Genomic DNA, 21,704 nt, shown 5'->3' with positions numbered 1-21,704 from the left:
AATAGTTTCAGTCTTTTTTCAACAAAAATCCCAAACATTTGCTAGTTTCAGTTTATCAAATGCTTTTGCGCAGTGTCAGTGATGCACAGCTCATGGATGCAATCAAGGTGAACGGCTTTAAAAACCCCTTAGCGCCATCGGACTCGTTACTCTGCCAAATCTGAAGACACGGACGGGGTACGCATCATTTTAAATTCAGTGTGATTTACACTTTCCGAGGACATCTTTAACTCCGATGTCTATCGCAAATAAGCCCACTTAGAAATAATATATACCTATATATCTATATATATATATATTTTTAAAGACGTTCCTGATACCTGCAGAACTTTCCAGAGAAACTTTAGGTTTTTAAATTTTAACAGTCAAATCTGGCAACACTGTGAATTCTATTCTAATAGTTAGAAAATTACTATGTGTAAATTATCACATTTATAAGTTACCATGCACGGATGGCATTGCGTTGAACGGCTGAATGAGGAACGGTAGGAACAAACGCAAAACGACCCCCGGTCAGTTTCTTACTGCACATGAACGCAACACGCTGGAATGTAGCCTGCGTCCTCTACTGCGACTGCGCGATTCCTGTCTACCGGAAACAAGACGGTTGTTTTGGTATGAGCTAGCACAGTAGTTGTCTGTCACAAGGTAAGGCAAAGCTTTAAATAACCAGTTTGGGTCCCGGGAAAAAGGACGCACGCCAGGATTGTTTCCACTATGCTATGTCCGAGTTAATGAAACGAACTGTGTTGCGAGTGAAAGACATTTTGTTAATTTGGCGAATTACGGGAGGCTAGCTGTTAGCTAGCCTGTTAGCTAGCCTGTTAGCTGGCTAACTCAGAGCTTGTCACTCTGTCAACAAGTTGTGTTCAGGATGGACTGCGCAGCGCTGGAGCTCGATGCTGTCAAATTTGCTAAAACAGCTGTCACCTATGACCAGAATGGCAAATATAACGAGGCTGTATTTTATTATAAGGTAAGTGGCTGTATATTTGAACTTGACAGGTGTAAACGGCAGCTCCCTGTCAACGTTAGCACTTAGCTCATCCTGCCTGCAATTTAAGATGTAGATTTTAGCTTGCATAATATAGCTTGCCACTTTAAATTGTACATAAAACGACATATAATTACACCAAAGAGTACATGACGAAATGTCTAAATTTTATATTTATCAGATCACATTAACTTTTCATATAGTTAAGTTTTGGGACTGTCACTGCCAGCATTTAACAGATATAAACCAGCCCTTCTTTTATGATTGTTTGCAATAGGAGGCAGCCCAGGCCCTGATATATGCTGGCATGGCAGGGTCCAAACTGGAGGCGATCCAGGACAAAGTGAATGAATACTTGGATCGCGTCCAAGCCCTCCACAATGCTGGTAAGCTCACCTGACCAGAGACACAGTGGAACCACTGTTTTATTTTGATTTTCCTGCTTTAAGCTGATACTCTTCATCAGAAACTCTGAGTTAACAGAATGCTTGCATACAGTTGCACACATTTGCAGTTTTTGTGTACACATACAAGACAGATTCAGATGATATTTGTATCAGTTGTTTAGCTCAGTGATGCATGTTGTCATGTTTTTGCATTGTAAAATACTGCACCCCAATATTCATGCATGCCAAGTGTAACAGCTGACCGTTTTCCAAAGCTCATCAAGCATGTTTTAGATTTTTAGATTAAGTTGGAAAAAATGTGTTTTGTTTACTGCTATTTCTCCTCGTCCCAAGCAACCACCGGTTTCAATCAGTTTAATTGGTGTGTTGACAAATTAATTTTCAGAGACATAGCACCTTTAAGTCTATTGGACATTCATTATAAGTATGGTGACAGTGCTTTTTGATTTCCATACTTGCACAACTGTGTTGAAAGGCAAAAAGCATTGCATGCAAAGTATAGGTTGTTGGAAATTAAAGCACAGAAAACAAACAAGAGTCAATACGAACATCCTGAAAATGGTGTTGAAGACACTTGCCTTAAATTAAGAAGGTTTCTCTCAGGTGTGGACAGCATGAGATTTTGCTGTCTTTACTGTGTTTGCAGCACTTTTCCGCTTCTACTCCGTAGCATATTATTATTTTTCATCTCTGCCCACTGCACACCCACAGTTTATCTAATCTGACCTAAGGTCTTGCAAAGGTTATGCGTCTGTGGTTAGTAATAGGTAAGAAAATTTTCAGGGCCCTAGGGACATACTTTCTCAGTTGCTGTCCGACAACTTTTTCCATGACTCTCCTCACACTGTGGTTTTTGTGCATGTGTGCACATGGGTGTGACCACAGAGTCTGTTGGACACAGGGACATTTACAAATGACATTTAGCACTGTGTGTAGCTGCTGTCTGGTCCCGCTGATTTCTGTGAGATAAAAAGCTAATTTTACTGTAACAGCTGCTCTAAAGGGATTAGTGGGATGTTTTTTTTTTTTTTTTTTTTTAAATCCTCATAACCTTTTTTATAATTGTTCATATGTTTTTATTTTAAACCTCAATCCAGTTCAACTCCAACACAAATTAAAGCCTCCCAAATGACCATAAGTTGAAGCAACACCTCTCTAGAATAGTTTCAACAAAAACTGAACATTATAACCTTCATGAAGGGAGGATTTACTGCAGGACTCTTCTATTAGGCTGTGTTACCTTGGTAGACCTAATAAACTAGCAATTGTAAGTGTTACTTCGATGTTGTTCACCAGATCTAATTCAATTTTCTCACTTTAAAAAAAAAAAAAACTGTTTTAGGAAATGTTTTCTGCAAGCTTCAATTCTGATTCAGCATCACTTTTTTTAAGTACTATGTTGTGGTAAAGAAAGGAGAAACTAAACTCTGATACTTTCGATCAGACAGACAAAAAGACTGAACAGCATCAAACCCGCCATCCTGTTTTAAACTGGACACCCGTTCAACCAATCTCAGTTGACTAAATTAGTTCCCAAAAACCCTCTGTGGAAAAGATGCAAGAAAGATTTCCATATAAAAAGGGTTTTCATGTCTGTAGTTGTAGTGGAATTAACATCAAAGTTACAAAAACACTAACCGATGGAGAAATGTAAGCAGTCAGAGAGCTGAACATGTGGTCTTAATTAAGGGACAAATTCTGCCACTCAGCCACCCAGGTCCTCGATATACAATGTGTCTGTTGTGTACCCTAACCACATCTTCGCTGGACCTTTGACCTCAGTCCAGGCACAGAAGAGCGACCCGCTGAAGTCCCGGCAGCAGGTGGACCTGGAGCGCGCCCACTTCCTGGTCACCCAGGCCTTCGAGGAGGACGAGAAGGAAAATGATGATGAAGCCATTGAACTGTACACTCAGGCTGTGGAACTGTGCATTAAGACGGTAGCGCTCTCTCTCTCTCCCACTGTTTGTCATTACTCTCTCATTCACAGTGACTAACTTGCACTTGGTTCGCACATTATTCTTGCATGCTTCCTCATTTGTTTTTCCTTCTGTGTTTTCAACAGTCCAATGAGACATCGGACCAGGTACTGCAGACCAAGCTGAAGCAGCTAGCACGTCAGGCTTTAGACAGGTAAGGGTGAAAATGAGCACTGTCTCTTTTATTCTAAGGCAGAATGTCCATGGGACAAGGCTGCGTTGTGCTCCAGCTGAGCCTGTGCCATGGCTCCATCATGCCCCAGCTGTGGTTCCAGTGTTGACTGGAAGCTTTTCAGAGGCAGCGTGTGTTTTAGCACCCGGCTCTTGAGTCTTCATATTTCAAGTTCTTTTGTTCGCTTTCCCATACTTTTGGCCTTCAGTTATGCATGTCTCGTCCTCTTTTTTTACTTTTTATTTGACTTCTATTTGAAACTTTACATTCTAAGCAATAAATTGCCCCCTCACTAAAAATAGCTTATCAACACACACTGGTTTGTTAAGATGAGTACATTTGTAAGAACCATTATAGCAGATTATAGTTGTTAGTCGGTTATAATTTAATTTAATTTATGTCATTTTTTTCACCAAGTGATGAACTTTTAAATATGAACAAGACATAAATATTCATTTGTCTAATAAGCCACGATTAACTCTCTTTACTGGGATTGGATAGATGGCAGCAGTTTACTGATAGCCACAGGATACGATGACAGTATGTATAGAAGTAGCAGTGTCGTTTTTACATTGGTTATGAATGACAAAAAATAGACCATGTTATTATATCTGTATTTTATATTAATTTATTGTGACACTGGTAGATATAGCCCCTGAGATCTGTGTGTTTTTAATTTTTGGGATCAGTTCAATCGAGCTAAGAATGATTCTTAATTGCACAGAAATTTTACATGGTACACCTGTGGTAGTTTTATGGCTCTTGTGTATTGTGTTTTATTCAAATGAAAAAAATCTAGGCCATAGATTAGTTTAAGAGTTTTTATGGTTGGTGTATTTTACAAAATATTGTAAAATATATTATTTTTTATATTCATTTTACAAAATGTTTTTTTTTTTTTTTTTTTTTCCTCTTTTGTCTGTAAGTCATACTTAAATTTGCAGATTTAATTAAAAAACCTCCTGCTCTATGTTCTTTCAGGGCAGAAGGTCTTAAAGAGTCCCAGTCCAAATCAACTCAAGCCCAGACTCAGGACAGGACGGGGCCCTCGGGAACCAAGCCTGTCAGTGGTGGCAATTCCGGGGGACCAGTCCGTCAGTTTTTCCCCCTCGGGCCAGACTTCACCATCCACGACCGACTTCAGCCGCAGCCGGTCCGGGCAGTCCAGTCCACTGAGCCCCAGGGTCAGCGCTACACATCTGAAGAGATCGAGGTGCTCAGGTGAGCTGGCTGGTGGAATCTGTTGGCCAGTGATACTACTTTAGAAGACATACAGATCCCGACAGACGTGGAAAACTCTTTAATACTAATCTCCGGTTAAGGAAAACGCTTGGAAAAAAACAAAGTTGACCAAAACATCTTAGAAAGTAATTCTTGGAGATGTTTTTAATCTGCAGTGAAATTACCATTGCTATATAAACAGTCACAGGAGTCACCAGTCACCAATTTTACTTGTGTCTGATTGGTTAGGGACAAAGTAAATTTGAAAATGTGGGGGAATCAAATTTTTACTGTCTTAATCTGTGACTGTTAAAGGCTTTTAAAGGTAATTGAAACTGGACCAAAAAAAAATACGAAAATGTATGTTCATGATATCTTTTGCTCATATTGTGTAATATTCACCTGGTGACATCTTCAGCATAAACTAACCAACTAACTAAAAAAACGAAAACAAGGATTTGGTCATTGAAAATGTCATTGAAATATGAAAAGGAAAAAAGGTGGCAACCCTGTTAAATCTCAAATGTCTAAAATCTAAAAAAGTGCAAAAGATGTCTGGAAAAAGATTAGAAATTGATGTTATCTGGTGGTGGCCTGACAGCCAACACACCCCCACAGAAAAGGAATTGTTCTCCATACCAAAGACAAGTCAAAGATTGTTTCATTTTCTGCCACTACTACTGACTAAAGTCAGGTGTTGGGGTTTTCAGTCTGTTTTGTTGGACTAATCTTGCCCTTCTTAATTTTCAGGAGTACATCTACAATCAATGGCATAGCCTATGTGCCGTTCATGAGTGTGGACCTGAAGGAGCGATTTGCCTTTCCTGTCCCTTTCTCGTGAGTTTGAGTTCTATTATTTAATGTCACTTTTTTTTTAATTTTAGCAGCACAGTGTCAATGCTAATATATGCAATTCACATTTTCACACGGGTTAGTTAAGGTTCAGCTTTACATTTTGAATTTCACTACATCGTTTTTCCTTGACAATTTCTGTAGCATTGAAAGAAAAGGGTTTCTACATGTATCCCCCGTTATACTAAAATACCTCATATTCTGTGCACTGTTTGTTGTGAAAGGGATTCTCTCGTTTGTCATGTCAAACTCAGTGAGAACTAAGCCCACGTCTGAATCATCAGGGTGTACAGGAACAGCTGAGAATCAACATCTGACCAAACAACTCTTTCTTTAAAAAATGTTGAAATTGTTGCTCAGCTACAAACACCACGAAATCTGTCGGTTTAGTCTGCATTGCCATGTGGGTGATGAGGTGAAGTGATTTTTTTGTGTCTGCGTTTTAAGGGTTTGCCAAGGTTCAAATGATTGGTAAATTCAGAATGCTTGCATGTCAACACAAAAATGCGACTGCTTCAGTCCAGTAATATCAGTGTCAAAAACCTACTGCATATTGTTTGAACTGCTGTACTTAAAGTTGGTGATAAGCAAAGCTACATCAAACTGTCAGATTTTTTTTTTAGATGAGTTTTGGTGTGGTGGACAAACAGGAAGTGAAGGTGGGTGTGAGTCGATCTGACTCAGTGAGGTACGCTCACTTTCATTCTTTGTTTTTTGTCTTTATTTTAATCCCTCCAAACAGGGACAAAACAGGGAAACTGGCACTGTCACCCAAACAGAAAGCAATCTTCTCCCGCTGGGTCCGGCCAGACGAGCTCTGCAATAACCCCACCATGATCATGTCCGTGTCCAGCTTCAGTATCAAACAGGTCAGAGTAGCAGCTTGAGTCCTGTACCAACAGTTTCTCATCTGTTTGTTTTTTATTGTGGTGTGATGAACTTAATCTGCATATATGGAACATTTTAGCACATTTAGTGTTTGTATTTGAATCTTAAATAGAAAATAATCTTGTCATCTCATTTTAACCATTTGCTTTGTGTCTATGCATTTTTTTGAGGAAGACTTGAGTTATTCATAATCTTATTCATAATCTTTGCTAATTCTATGTTTAATATTCTCTATCCTTCTATTGTCACTTCTAGTCAACCCAGAGTTCTTAGCCGTACTGTATGTTTCTTTCCTGTGTGTAAATGTTAACATGGCGTACTTTATTTACTCTGTGTTAATGTCTTTAAATTCAACCAATAGATGGCTCTTCGTGTTAGACATGTTAAAATAATTGAGTGCATAAACAGTATAAAAAATTACAGCATCCGAATGCAAATGCTGTTCAATATGTTTAACTATCCAACCATTTTTGTTTACATGTATGAATGTATGCTTGTATATGTGTGAATGCTCGTACAGCAGTTGATTTTGAACTGTCACATCGTTTCAACTTGTCTAATTAACGTGACCTTCACCCCTGTTTTCCAGACGGTGGTGTCTGACTGTTCCTTTGTGGCATCACTAGCCATCAGCGCCGCCTACGAGCGGCGCTACAACAAGAAACTTATCACCAGGTACTTTATGGTGTTTTTAGGGTTTGACCCATATTTGTTGTCCAAGGTACATATTACAAAAATGTTGTTTTCCTTCACAATTTTATGCCTGTCAAGGTGGAAATGTGAATTGGCTTTTAATTCAATAAGGAACATAATTCCCCTGACAAATTCCAGGATAATTTTGTCAACCTCATTAATGTGACATGATAATCAGTTGAGATCAAAGGTTTCCTGTAGATAAGCATAGTAGAAAAGACAAGTTAAAGAGTTGATTTACAAAAAACAAAAACTGCACTGAATTGTTTTTGGAAACGTTGGGTACCTGACATTAAATATGTAATTTTGTGTGTGTGTGTGTGTGTGTGTGTGTGTGTGTGTGTGTGTGTGTGTGTGTGTGTGTGTGTGTGTGCGTGTGTGTGTGCGTGTGTGTTGCAGCATCATCTACCCTCAGAACAGGCGAGGAGAACCAGAATATAACCCCTGTGGGAAGTACATGGTCAAGCTTCACATCAATGGAGTTCCCAGGAAGGTAAAAGACAAATCATCACAGCCAGTTCATGTGTACTGTTAAAAGGCTAAGGTGGCCATTCAAGACAGGTACCTGAAGTGTTCTGGTTTGAGTTTCAAATACTCTTACTTTCCTGTTTGTTAATAGACTGGGGAACATAGAAAAATCATCTGTTGCTGTAAAAATAATTTTGAAGGTGGCAAGCTTGCTATAAAGCACAGAGAAGATGTATCAACGACACTCTTTATATAGACAAACTAGCCACTAAGTTCATATCGTGATCTTTCTAACATCACCCAAACTCATCTGCACAACGTTCCTCAGATCAACAACCTGTCTCTGTCCCGGTTCCAGGTGATTATAGACGACTACTTGCCAGTGGATCGCAACGGAGAGCTGCTGTGCTCCTACTCCAGCAACAGGAACGAGCTCTGGGTGTCCCTGATAGAGAAAGCCTACATGAAGGTGATGGGAGGCTATGACTTCCCTGGTTCCAACTCGGTGAGTGAAGGTGGAGAGACCAAGAGATGCAACTACGTTTACACAACAATCCAACACTTTCCACAAAGACTGGATTATTTAACAAGTCCTAGATAAAAATAATTAAAGCAAATAATTGCTGAAAATGAGGAGCATAGAAATTTGTTAATTAAATAAAGCTTTGTTAAAAAAATAAATGTTTCATTCACAGTGTCATTTATGTCTCTCTTCGTGTTTAAGGCAGCATTGGCAATTGTATCAGTTTGGAATAAAACAGATCTGATCACTTCTACGTCTTGAAAGTTTTGGAAGAAGTTCTAAAATATTGGCGGCCATTTTGCCAACTCACTCTCAGCAGTCGTCATAATGAAGACAAAACCAATGTCTTATGTTTCTTAAGAAATTAGGCTGTGATAGTCAAAATGGTCATAAAAAGAGTCAGAATTAAATTTTAATTTCGTTTGTTGTGTGTTGCAGAACATTGATTTGCATGCGCTCACTGGCTGGATCCCCGAACGCATCGCTATGCACTCTGACAATCAGTCGTTCAGCAAGGACGGCACCTTCCGCATGCTCTTCCAGAGGTGAACATAAACACAGTTTTCACAAAAAAGTTACATTCATGTTTAAAATGTATTCTTGACCTTTTTTTCCTCACGCTCTCTCTTACGGTCTTGTTGGTTTATGTTTTTGTGTCTCTGTCTCTCTTCTTGTCTTGTCCCTTTTGTACGTCCGACTTCATCTGGTTTTTGCTCTCCCTCTGTATCTGCTTCTCTCTCCCTTCGTTTCCAGGTTTCACAGGGGGGACGTCCTCATCACCACGGCAACGGGGGTGATGACAGAAGAAGAGGGGGATAGATGGGGTTTAGTGCCAACACACGCCTACGCTGTTCTTGACATCAGGGAATACAAGGTTAGCATAATTAGTCTGGGGCAGATTCAAATCCAACAGTCTCTAGGGCCAGTGGATAAATACTATCATTTACCATCCTTTCATCCTTTTTTTAATTGACATCGTGTCTGCGGGTATGTCATTCTTGTAGGGAATGCGTTTTCTGCAGCTGAAGAATCCATGGAGTCATCTGCGGTGGAAGGGGCGCTACAGTGAGCGAGATGAGAAGAACTGGACACCCGAACTCCTCAAATACCTCAACTTTGACCCCAAGACGGCACAAAAGTTCGATAATGGTATAGCCATTCTTCTCCTAAATAGCAGAAAAGAATGCCGTGTGAAGTTAGTATTGACGAAGTATGCTATTCATGTTGAAGTCAGTATCTTAGCTGCTGTCCTTAAAAAGATCCCAGTACGTGGAGCATCTTCAAATCTCCTATCACAGTAAAGCTGACAGGCAGACTGAATTGTTTTATACCCAGGGAGGTACTTAGAGCAGAATTACACGTGATAATGCTGATAATGAAAGATTAGGCAACATAAAATGTATAACTACTTGCAAAGGAAGTAGAAGAACTTTTAGAATAATACGCAGCGTGGAGTTTATTCCATAAAATAACAATTTAGCAGTAGCACACCTTCATCCGAGCTACTTTAGAAATGAGTGAGTTTGGGTTGAATCCTCAGCAGCTGTGCTGGGAGAATACTCCATCAAAAACCATTAGCAGTGCAGCGTCAGCGCACAGGTCGAAGTGGCATAAATAATACAGAAAGAAATGTCATGAAATGTTTTTTTCCTATTAAAAGCCTCAGACGTTTTGCCCTGCCAATAATAGAATTTCTACCAGGACTGCCGTTTTACAGCTGACCTTCTTAGAAAGTGAATCGCATCAGGGGGTAATTCTCCGTCCTCACTAGGGTAGTCCACTAATCACATCAAAGTTAATACTGTCACAGTAAAAAAAAAAAAACAGTAAACAACAATATGCCTGAAGTTTAAGGCACAGAAATACAGTACAAATTAAAACATAAGTCAAAAATTATTCATTGTTTAATTGAGGTTATTTATTTTGCTGTCCTGTGTTGCTCTCTAGGTGTTTTCTGGATCTCATGGGAGGACCTTTGTCAGTACTATGATGTCATCTACCTGAGCTGGAGCCCTGCCCTGTTCAAAGAGTCCTCCTGTATTCACAGGTCTGTGTGTGTGTGTGTGTGTGTGTGTGTGTGTGTGTGTGTGTGTGTGTGTGTGTGTGTGTGTGTGTGTGTGTGTGTGTGTGTGTGTGTGTGTGTGTGTGTGTGTGTGTGTGTGTGTGTGTGTGTGTGTGTGTGTGTGCCTGTGTGCCTGTGTGCCTGTGTGCCTGTGTGCCTGTGTGCCTGCTTCCGTGTAAATTGTACATGAAGATACTCAACACTAACCAGAAAAGCTGGCAAAGGAACAAAATCCTGTATGTGAGGTGTTTAGTATGCCTACTGTTTTGATCAGAGTAGTAGTAAGTAGTAGTACTGAAGTAAGTGTTGTGGTTTGTATACTGTCTGCAGTAGCTGGGATGGAAAGCAGGGCCCAGTGAAAGATGTCTACAGTCTGGCCAACAATCCCCAGTACAAGCTGGAGGTCCAGTGTCCAGCAGGTGGAGCTGCTGTGTGGGTACTGCTCACCAGGCACATCACTGACAAGGTAGAGATACAGAGCTGGGAGATACCGACAAAGTCAGATTATGACATTTGTATTCTGGTCAGACCTCAATATCAGTAATGTGGTGACCTGATATTGGGACACTTCAGTTTTATCCAACGACTGTTATCTTTTTGTTTGTTTGTTTGTTTGTCCAGGATGATTTTGCACAAAACAGGGAGTTTATCACCCTGGTAGTTTACAAGACAGATGGGAAGAAGGTTTACTACCCAGGTAAAGTTTGATAGATTTCTCTGTGCAGCACTGAACTGTGAGATATGTACTGTAGATGGGTGGCAGCAGGGTTTGAAGGCAGCTCTCCGTCATGTGCCCTCATTTCTGCCCCCACAGTCACACAACAAGGTCAGATGCCTGGAGGAATGATTATTTCCATCACAACCCCTTATCTTTTCTGATACATCACTCTATTCACAAAGACAGCAGCAGACTCTAAAAGAAACATTTCACCTCAAAAACAAACTCTTACTTTCATGAAAAATAGACGCAGGCAGTTGGGAAAATGCTGTATGGTGTCGACTTCAACCGTCCGAATAGCCACTATAAATAAACTCCCCTGGCTTCCTCCACAGCGGACCCCCCTCCTTACATCGATGGCATCCGCATCAATAGCCCACACTACCTGACCAAGATCAGACTGACCAGCGCAGGGACACACACCTTCACACTGGTGGTTTCCCAGTACGAGAAACAAAACACCATCAACTACACACTACGGGTGAGAAAAACTTTGGTATAAATGTGTGTGTGTGTGTTTATGCTCCTCCACACAAAAAACTTGTCTATTTGTATTCATTCAATTGTACAGTATTTAAAACAAAAAAAAAAAAAGTTTTGAAGCAAATTTGAACTCTTGTGTTTTTGTGGAGTCTGATCCTTTGAGTGAAGACACAAGTGGTTTTAAAATGTCAGTCCGAAAGTTTCTCCCTCACACGGAGATGATTTTTTCTTTGTCTTCGTTTATCTCTCTTCAGCAACGTGACACCCGCAAGTGTTAATTAATGATAATAAACTTAAACAGCAACCTTGCAAATGAAGTGAATAGAATTATCTGTCGCAGAGGTCAGCACAGCGGTTTCTTAGTGAAACTGTCAAGTTCCCATTTTTTTCCTCCCCTGTGTCATAGACCAAAGCAAGAACAAAGGATTAAAGCTTAGGCCACTAAAGTTTACAAGTTTAGTCTTGTCTTAAAATTGGCTCAGGGTCTCAAACATTTCAGCTTTTCTTTGTTTGAATCCACTGTATGCCCCTTTTTTATGTCAGTGATGGTGTTTAGTGTTGTACCAGTGTCTACTCTGTGGTCAGCTAATTGTCCCATGTTGTCCCATGTTTTTGTTTTACCACGCTAGGTTGTGAATCCAACCTTGGTCTTGAGGGTGGGTCTTCTGTGTGGACTGTAGAATATGGGAAAACTTTTTTTTATACTGATATTTTCAACCGGGTCCTTTAGTGTAGAAAGAACTAACACCAACTACTTTCAAAGCAGATGGTAGGTTATTAGACGGATATATTTGACGTGTCTCCCAGGCAGGGATTTGTTTTTGTGTCAGTAAGGTATAAAAATCAACTTTCAAAGACTTGAAACTTGGTTGAGATGGGTCATCCAAGCTGCAAGGAGCAGCATGACTGCTTTTGTTTTTGTCAGACTTGTTTATTGCAGGGTAATGCTCTTCTCTTCTCTTCTTTCCCCCTCTTAAAATTCACATCTCATATTATTCAATTACACCCACTCTGTGTGTGTCTGTGTGTCTGTGTGTCTGTGTGTGTGTGTGTGTGTGTGTGTGTGTGTGTGTGTGTGTGTGTGTGTGTGTGTGTGTGTGTGTGTGTGTGTGTGTGTGTGTGTGTGTGTGTGTGTGTGAGAACGTGTGACCCAAATATATTTTTCAGTAATTTATAATTCATGGACTCCTCTTGTTAACTGCAGAGAGGACTGTGGAGAAGAGTTTATACTGAAATCAGTCATTAAAAAATACATGCACTCCATACACGTGTCTTCTTTTTGCTGTGTGTTTACTCTGTGTTTGTGTGTGTGTGTGTGTGTGTGTGTGTGTGTGTGTGTGTGTGTGTGTCTATTCTGTATGTAACAGCTATGCGACTGCCGTAACTGCTGCAAGTTCTCTCTGTCTTTCTCTCTTTCCACCAAGCTAACTGCGAAATTGATCTCCCCTCGGCTCAGATCAGCATTTCTCTCTGAAAATCGTCAGAGAGAGAGTCCTGAGACTCAGCTCTCTCTCGCTCACTGAGGTTTCAACAGAGATCAAATCAAGGAGCAGGAAATGTGTTTTCTTTTACCAGAACAGCGCTAATATTAAAGATCTATTTTGTGCGCACGTAGTCATGAATAAATTAACAGCTTTGTTTCAAAGAGAGATATCCACCATTTACAAAACATGTCACACTTTGTGATACACAGTTGCTGAAAATGAAAAAGCAATATTTGGCAGTCTTTTCGTCGTTTGCACCTTTTGTTCTTGTATTCACCAGATTTTGCCCCAGAATATTGACTGTTCGTTTGTGTGTGTGTGTGTGTGTGTGTGTGTGTGTGTGTGTGTGTGTGTGTGTGTGTGTGTGTGTGTGTGTGTGTGTGTGTGTGTGTGTGTGTGTGTGTGTGTGTGTGTGTGTGTTACATATAATATGTATTTATGCTTCGTGTTGGCTTTTTGGTTCATGCTATTCTCTTTCTGACTGACCTGAATTATACCCAGTGCCTATTTTCTGCCTATTTTTAAAAACCCCCTCTGCCGACCAGATTTCTTTTTGATAAACCTTCTCGCGTTCAGTGTAACATACCAGGTTTTGTTTCTTTACCTAGGTGTATTCTGGATGCAAATTCACCTTCTCCAAGATCCCAAATCCGTTCACTCACACCAAAAGGGTACGTAACTAACACCTACAGTGGGGTCCAAACGTCTGATGCCAGTTCTCCCATAATGGGAAACAGTGAATAGACATACATTATGTGTTTGTGGTGCACTTTCATGCATTAAGTCTCTGCTTCTGTCTTCAGATCAATGGCCAGTGGAAGGGGCTCAGTGCTGGAGGTTGTGGGAACTATAAGGACTCATACAAACACAACCCAATCTATCAGATTAACCTGGAGCGGTCGGCACCGCTGCTCATCGAGCTCCGAGGATCCAGGTCAGGACAGAGTGGCCAGTATAGTTTCAAGTTCAAATTCAGGTTTATTTGTATAGCACAGGGTCACAGTATCATACAGAGACAATTCAGGTTGGTTTACATAGTTATTGACCAATATATATGAACTTTTCAAATAATATCTGACAATGGCCAGACAGTTTGCCTCAAATCGTATGTTTTCTGCTCAACTAGATTCAAGGTTGTGGTCTGTAAAAAAACCAGCATTGCTGATGTTTCTTTGATGTAAGATCAGCAGCTCCAGTGATGCGTGGTAGCAGGAAATGTTTCGCTGATCTAAAACTTAAATGGTAACTACCGTCTTTAGGCTCAGCGTCACCCAAACTCCTTGGTCAGGGTTTGCAAGTGCCGTTTCAGAAATGTCAGCAAAGATCTTGATGAGTAAAATTAGATTTTATGACACAAAACTAAAAAACTCATAATTGAGAATAACGGAAATATTAGATCAAACCCACTCCTGTCATTTCCGTATCACATTAACAGTATTTAGACAGATATTGTAGCAACCTCTTTCTGACATTGAGATGGATTAAAAACCCTAGCAGTCACTTTTTAAATCCATGCACATTTAGAAATGGTGCTTCCCCTGCTGCCATTTTGCTTCACTTTGTTTTAAATGAATCTGTCTGACTTAATAAGGACTCATTAACAGGACGACTCGGGGAGTTTTCCACTGTGACGTTTACGCCTAATAATTTTCTGGATCTTGCTCTCTGTCTGTTTCTTGCCCGCCCCCTCTTCCCAATTACACACACGCACACGCACCTCGATGACTCAGTAATTACAGTGTTTGATTCTGTCTCCAGTGACACGACAAGTATTCTGTTGCACATTAAATTTTAAACTGTCTCCCATCACGTTTAGATAATTCTGTACATAACTCAAGTCATTAAGTTAAGTTACTGACTTATCTGCATTTTCTACAGTCAATTACAAATCAGTGTGACTGTACTGTAAACTCAGATTCTAACATCACCAGCATGCACAGACTGTAAAGGAATGTGTGAACGATTTTGAAAATAAACATGTGCTTGTTGTATTAAACCCTGACACTGCATCGAGGCAAACCGAATAAAGACAGGACACACAGACAGAGTGTCAAGGATCAGACAAGAGTGTCTCAACCCCTGGGGTTGGGACCCACTTGGCGAGAGGGAAGGATCACAAGAAATTTCTAAGACTGACGCATTTACAGCATTTTTCATATGAAATCTTAAATAGGTCTGAAAAACTGTGTCGCTATTTTTACAGCATAGAAAATCCCCAAACAGCGTTCTCCCCATTTTCCTGAATAGTTTCCCACCAATACTGGATAGTAAAGAATTTTAAAGAATTACAAGCAGGAGATTTACTGAGCGGGACATTTCACAGTGTAAATATAAACTTGTTTGTGGTCTTTGTGGTCTAGATGTCTAAATTACTTCAAACAAATCTTCTTCTATCCATTACTGTACTGCAGTTCTTGTTACTTATCAGCCAACCTGCGAACTGATACTAATTTATCTGTGTTAAACTAATCCCATAAACTAGCATTTATCATTTGTCGGTTCTACTCCTGAATAAAGCCTACTCAAACTTAATTAGAAAGAAAGATAAAAGGGTGGAACAGTGGGAGATTATTCAGCACAGTTGGAGGTTAAATGCAGGATGAAATATACTCAAAATGTACAAATTAAAAAAAACAGGTATAGTGGAATGGAAATGGAATACAAATCATAGAATAATTATAAAAACAAAAGAAAGTTGTAAGTTTTTAGGTTTGAAAATCAGCTCCCACCAAAACCAGCACCACCACCACCACCACCACCACCACCACCATAGCCTGAGCTTCATCTGTGTGTAAGTTAGTGGTTTTTCAGTGTCCTTGATTTTCTGTCTGCGTGTGTACAGGCAGTACAGTGTCGGTTTTGAGGTGGTGACCGTGTCGATGGTGGGGGATCCGGGTCCAGCAGCCTTCCAGAAGAAGAGCAGCGGAGATTACAGGTACAGGCCTAACAAACATCAGTGGTGAAAAGCACACTCCAGGCAGAGAGCACTCACATGTAGAGCAAAAGTTAACATTTTAAGGTCTTCTTCAGGCCTACAGTGAGGTCTGCTGGACTCCGTCCTGGCTGCGTCATCAGCACAGAAACACTGCGTGAAGGCTGGAGAAGTTCACAGTCTTGTTGTTTACTATCATCACAGAACAATAACGTGAAATGAATTTCCAACCTCGCTGTTTCAGCTAAAGGAAATGATAATGAATCATTTGATAGGCAGCAAGTGTTGACATTTGAATGCTTGCAGAGAAACCTAAACAAGGTCGCTCTGGGAAGTGAATCTTGGTTTAATCTGTCCAAAGAATCTTGTTCCCGAACTGGGCAGCCTTGTCTAAATGTTTTTTGGCAAAGTCTATTCTGGCCTTTCTGTTCTTGAGCGTTGCCAGTGGTTTGCACCTTGTGGTAAAACCCTCTGTATGTACATTCGTGAAGGCGTCTCTTGATTGTAGACTTTGACAATAACACGCCAACCTCCTCAAGACTGTTCTTGACCTGGCTAGATGTTGTGAAGGGGTTTTTCTTCACCTTTTCATGGTCTTCCAGGCCTTGTGGTGTTGCCGAGCTTGCTGCTTTTTCAGAATGTACCAAACAGTTGATTTGGCCGCTCCTAAAGTTTCTACTGTCTGTCTGATAGGTTTCTGTTCTACACGCACACTGCTGTCAGTTCTTCTTCGCTGTATAATTTTAATCAAAGTTAGGTAATTGGAGTTGGGAAGGAGAGAAGTGTTCTGCAAATTAGTCTGATAATTTTGCTGTTTTTATCTCCATTGAAATTGTGATGCTGGGTTGCCTCTGTCTCTGAACCGTTAAATATTAACTTCTGTAGACTCTCAAAGTGTCTTACTCTTGGTCTTTCCTTTTTTTTTTTTTTTTTCAGATGTGGTTTCTGCTACATGGAGGCAGACCACGTCCCAGCAGGCATCTACAACGTCATCCCCACCACCTTCCTCCCCAAACAGGAAGGACCCTTCTTTTTGGACTTCGCCAGTACCTCGACCCTCAAGGTCTCGCAGCTCCAATGAAGATGGAGCTGGAGACAGGACGGGGCAGGGATTGGGAGGAAGGTACTCGTCAGGGCATCAAGGGATATTTCAGATATTTCTCATTGAATGTGATCAGGTGTCAAGCCTTCCATAATGCTCAAAGAGCCCAGAATGTGACTGGCAGCATAATCTGCACACCATCTCAAACAGCCTTTCCCTGTCCTCTCTCGCTGAATCCATTGCTGACGTAAATGGACAGATGGTGGGCTTGAACTTCAACATTGATTTGATGATACCACACGGCTATGGTGAAGGAATAAATTATTAAAAAGGAGCCATCAAGAGGAATTTCAGTATGGAATAGAAACCCGTCAACCGTCAAGGTGTTTTGGGACAGAATAAAATGCACTGTCACCAAAAAATAAAGAGGCAACAGACAAAGTGATCGTGATTTAAAGCGGGTATTTTTGCCAGGATAAGATAGACACCGCATCTACTGTATGTACCTCCACCAGATGGATTAATTAGCATCAGCGTTGTTGTTCTGATAAAACAGTCAAATCTGACGGATTTCATGAGACGACAGTAACAAAGTGACCACATCCTGGTCTTGACTGGATGTGGAGAAGTAACAGGGTTGAACAGGTTTGGTGTCAAGGCTGCCTGAAAGCAGCAAATTCTTTTCCGTTGTTTTTTTTTTTTTTTTTTTTTTTGCTGCAGTGAGCACCTCGTCAGTACAGAAGTGAATTCTGTAAGGGGGGGGTCCAACACCTTTGGGATGAACTGTAATACCAACTGTGTGCCAGACCTTATCACCCAACATCAGTGCTGGACCTCACTAATGGTCTTGTGTCCGAATGGAAGCTAATCCCTGCATCCAGGTTCCAACATCTGGTAGAAAGCTCAAAGCCAGACGAGCGCAGGCTTTTAGAGCAGCTCATTAATGGCCACGGTTTAAGAATGACATGTTCAGCTATCACATATGGCTGGAATGTTTAGTTCTCTATATGCTTTCCGCCAAGTCGTAGATCTCAGTTGGGACTTTGGATGCTATTTGACAATGATTTTAGGACATCGGCCTTGGTTTCCTGTTAGAAAATCAGACCGGTGACAGCCCAGCCATCGATACGTACAGGCGGGCGAAGGAAGGGTTCACGATGATGTCTCAGTCAAAGAGAGCATGACCCGTCAATCATCTAGTGCATAGCCAATTTGAAACGACAGCTGTCTCTGGTAAATACATCCATAGACCTGCCAAGTAACGACAAGCTTCTTAACAAAAAGCGGAAATACCATCTATTTGGTTTCTATTTGGTATTTTCGTATAAATTCCAAAGCACGCTGTTTGGAGCTATAAATAAAATAATCTGAAAGGAATAAAATTTGGGTTCATGAAAACCCATGCATGTACACATGAAAAGCCATGGAAAAGTTACTGAACGTGTCCAGGACCACAGCATTTGTCAGACGTTTGAGATGCTCATTACTGCAAAACTACTGGAAGAAGAAGCAGTTGTTTGATACTGGCAGCCTACAAAACAAAACGTTTTTCCTCTTTGCCAAAATAGTAAAAGCTGTTTTTAGGGTCTGACAGGTTGAAGGGACACTTGGTTTTCTTCAAATGACCGTGAAGGTTATTTTTATTCTCAGGAGCAGTGCAGCAGAGCAGCACCACAGGGAATCCAGTATGGCAGCGGCTGAATGATGTCACTTTGAATGTTTTCTGTGGATGTGACGGCTGAGTGAGAATTATCGGCCTGATTTCACTGACAGGCCTCACGTCAGCACTCGGCTTGAGACAGGTACCACATGCTGTATGTGTTATACCTGTGTGTGGGTGTGTGTGGGTGTGTGTGTGTGTGTGTGTGTGTGTGTGTGTGTGTGTGTGTGTGTGTGCATGCATTTATGTGTGTAAATGTTTATTTTCATTATCGACTTTTTAAAGTTAAAAAGCTATATGTATCGCCAAGTAAACATCCTCTGTTTCCTTTTATTTTACCGAATTGCACTTTTTTTTATTTGTTTTTTTTTTTCCCCCCCAAACACAATATATGGAAATGAATATGTCGCCTTGATTCCTCAACGCAAGCAGTTCAAACAGTTATCAGAAAGCCGCTCTTCTTAATTCACCTTTTTTTTTTTCTCCCCCCCCAGTTTTCAGTGTGAAAAGTTTCTTTTGGGTGACGTCTCCCATCAGCAGCCAGCCATCTACAGATGCTGCTGCTGCTGAACTCCGTGCTGCTTTTCTCCGCGCCACTAGCACAAAGCTTTGCAGTTTTCGTCTCAAATCCCGTGGCAACAGCGTTTGTTGAGACGACGGAAGTGCTTCGGTGGACTTGCTGAATGAGATTTGGATCCGGGCTACACGTTGCGGTGTGAGCCCATCCAGCAACGTTGAGTGTTAAATTTAACGTGAAGGTTATGTCGCATCACGTGGAAGCATTCGTCCGGTAGCTCACTCGGTACAGTAACCGTATATACAGACATTTGTGTCTGAAAAACATCCAAACAAGCACCAACTGACTTTCAGTCATGAGTCAAACATTGTCACTAGAGCCTTTTATTATGTTGCAACTTACCACTCGAACATACACTCGGTTTATTAGATACACCCGGCTAAAACTACCACAGTCCAATACAACGGTCCTGAGATCAACTCTGCCTACATGAAGGTTTTAATGTGTATTTTTCGTCGAAACTGTTTTGGAGAGGTGTGGATTCCACTCTACGGTAATTTTGGAGGCTGCGGTTTGTGTTGCTGTTGAATTGTATTGTGTGTGTGTATACTGACAGAAATGCCTCTCTGTGTAGAGCAACACAGTTCAGCAGCACCACAAGCTACACCCTCCAAAAATGACCACACAGTTGACTCAATGACTCTCGAAAGCAATTTCAACAAAAACTGAACATTATAACCCATCACGAAGGGGGATTTACTGCAGGACTGTTGTATCAGACTGCATCAGTTTTAGCTCGTGTACCTAATAAACTCTCAAACTAAAATCATGCTCTTGTTTTTTCTTTGGAAAAAAAATGAACATAACATAAAAGTTGATTCTTGACCTTGGGAACATAGTTTGGGAACTCAAGGTACACATTACTATCTCTTTTATCAGCTTTCAACTGCGTCTCTCACGAGGTTTTTGCTTAGTTGTCACCAAGTTTTTGACAACTGAGCAATTTTTTGAATTTGCTGATGAGACGCAATTGAAAGCTCAAGAAAAAAACCTGGTGAGTGGAGGTTGAGGTGAGATTTCTTTGTCCGTTACCTTATTTCCAGCCAGGGACAGCTTACATTCGCGCAGTGCCCTTAAGTCCCACGCGTTTCCCCATTCGTGGAGTGAATCTGATTGCGGCGTACGGCAGACCACCCAGGGTCACATAAGTGTTGAGACTCCGTGTCCACAAACGCGAACCTTTTTGTGTGTTTTCTGAGCATGATGCACAGTTGTACGCTGCCGTGAGTAAATCTAAAGTCACTGTCACACAGCCCAGTGGCGTCTTCAACTACTGATTATTACATTTTAATCGACTATTTAGCCAGTTAAGTGTGATAAGAATTGTGGAAAATGTCCCACACAAGTCCCTAGACGCTAAGGTAACATCTTCACACTGCTTAAAATGTAAACAGTCCGAACCTCAAAATATTAAATTTATACGGTGATTTATAAAAATGCAAACCGTCACATTTCTGAATCAGAATTGTTGCTGATATATTTTCAAGACTTTTAAAATCAACGGGGCCACATAGCGGCTCACAGTGACTCAACACAGAGATAAACCTTGACCTGTTTCACGGTGATGCTCCGAGGGAACACGCTGACAATTTTTCTCTTCTAATCTCTGTTAACAGTCCCTCATAGTAAAACCAGTGCTGACTGGAGCTTGACTGTCAGTGAACGCTTGCGTGCTACAAGGTCGAAATGTTCTTTTTTCAGAGTAATATATAGCTTTAAATGTCCATTGCCAAGCACTTCTGTCGAATGTCCACTTGTTCATTAACGATGAATCTGAAAAACTGTTAAGAGTGCCCCGTCTTTGTCACCGTATTCAGTTACTGTGGCAACAAGCCAACTCGTTTAGAGATGCAGCAGGACAATCTTGCAGCGACCTGTTGTATGAATGACGATGTAATGTTTGCAGAACTTGCACTAAATGTTGGGTAGACCGATGTGTTCAAACCTTGAATACAGAAAATGAAATCTGCCTCTGTCTCTGCTCTTCATTTATTTTATTTATTTATTTGATAGCGCTGACGACATTCATCAGATCTAGTACCTTGTGCTAATATTCGTGCCCCGGGTTGTTGGCATCTTGGGACTTTTAATCAAGATACTCGATAAATGGCGAGGCAGTCGTATGGCAACATGACCTGTACAGCGTGATGCCTTATTGTATATTCAAACACAATACAAGTGATCACAAGAAGTTTTCTCCTTAACATTTCTGGCCGCAGTGAAAACGAATCTCTGCCACGCTAGTGCCAAACAAAAAGTTTGAAGGAGGCTTAAAAACGTAGCTATTTGCCCGTACTAATGACCAGGAGAGACCGAAACAGTGCAGGCAGACTTCTCCTCCTCCCGCATGTATGTCTGTGCTGACTCCATTGAAGGCCTGGTGGCCTGTAACTGATATAAACGTAAAATTCAGCGTTTTCCACTTTAAGGGATCAAGCGGAAACATTAAATGAAGAGGTAAAACCACCACATCAGTCCCCTTGCTGACGGTCATTCTGAAGCTGTGGGACGGTAAAATCCTTCTCCTTTTCGTTATTACCTGCAAGTAT

At 40.9% G+C, this 21,704-nt stretch overlaps 1 protein-coding gene across 1 annotated transcript; it reads left to right on the top strand.

Moving 5' to 3' along the window:
- The first annotated feature begins 809 nt into the window (after positions 1-809).
- On the top strand, positions 810-21,124 carry capn7 (calpain 7). The gene is made up of 22 exons (XM_040118354.1): positions 810-976; positions 1,272-1,380; positions 3,184-3,341; positions 3,467-3,534; positions 4,534-4,773; positions 5,524-5,610; positions 6,368-6,494; positions 7,103-7,188; positions 7,606-7,699; positions 8,033-8,179; positions 8,636-8,742; positions 8,951-9,071; positions 9,202-9,346; positions 10,145-10,244; positions 10,590-10,725; positions 10,881-10,956; positions 11,313-11,458; positions 13,553-13,615; positions 13,748-13,878; positions 15,787-15,879; positions 16,813-18,720; positions 19,073-21,124. Exons 1-21 carry the CDS (start codon positions 875-877, stop codon positions 16,955-16,957), a joined length of 2,481 nt encoding a protein of 826 aa, XP_039974288.1. The 5' UTR covers positions 810-874; the 3' UTR covers positions 16,958-18,720; positions 19,073-21,124.
- Positions 21,125-21,704: the final 580 nt, after the last annotated feature.

The sequence above is a fragment of the Xiphias gladius genome, chromosome 22 (assembly GCF_016859285.1).
Source record: "Xiphias gladius isolate SHS-SW01 ecotype Sanya breed wild chromosome 22, ASM1685928v1, whole genome shotgun sequence".
Taxonomy (NCBI): domain Eukaryota; kingdom Metazoa; phylum Chordata; class Actinopteri; order Istiophoriformes; family Xiphiidae; genus Xiphias; species Xiphias gladius.
This window is presented reverse-complemented; position numbering and strand designations above follow the sequence as displayed.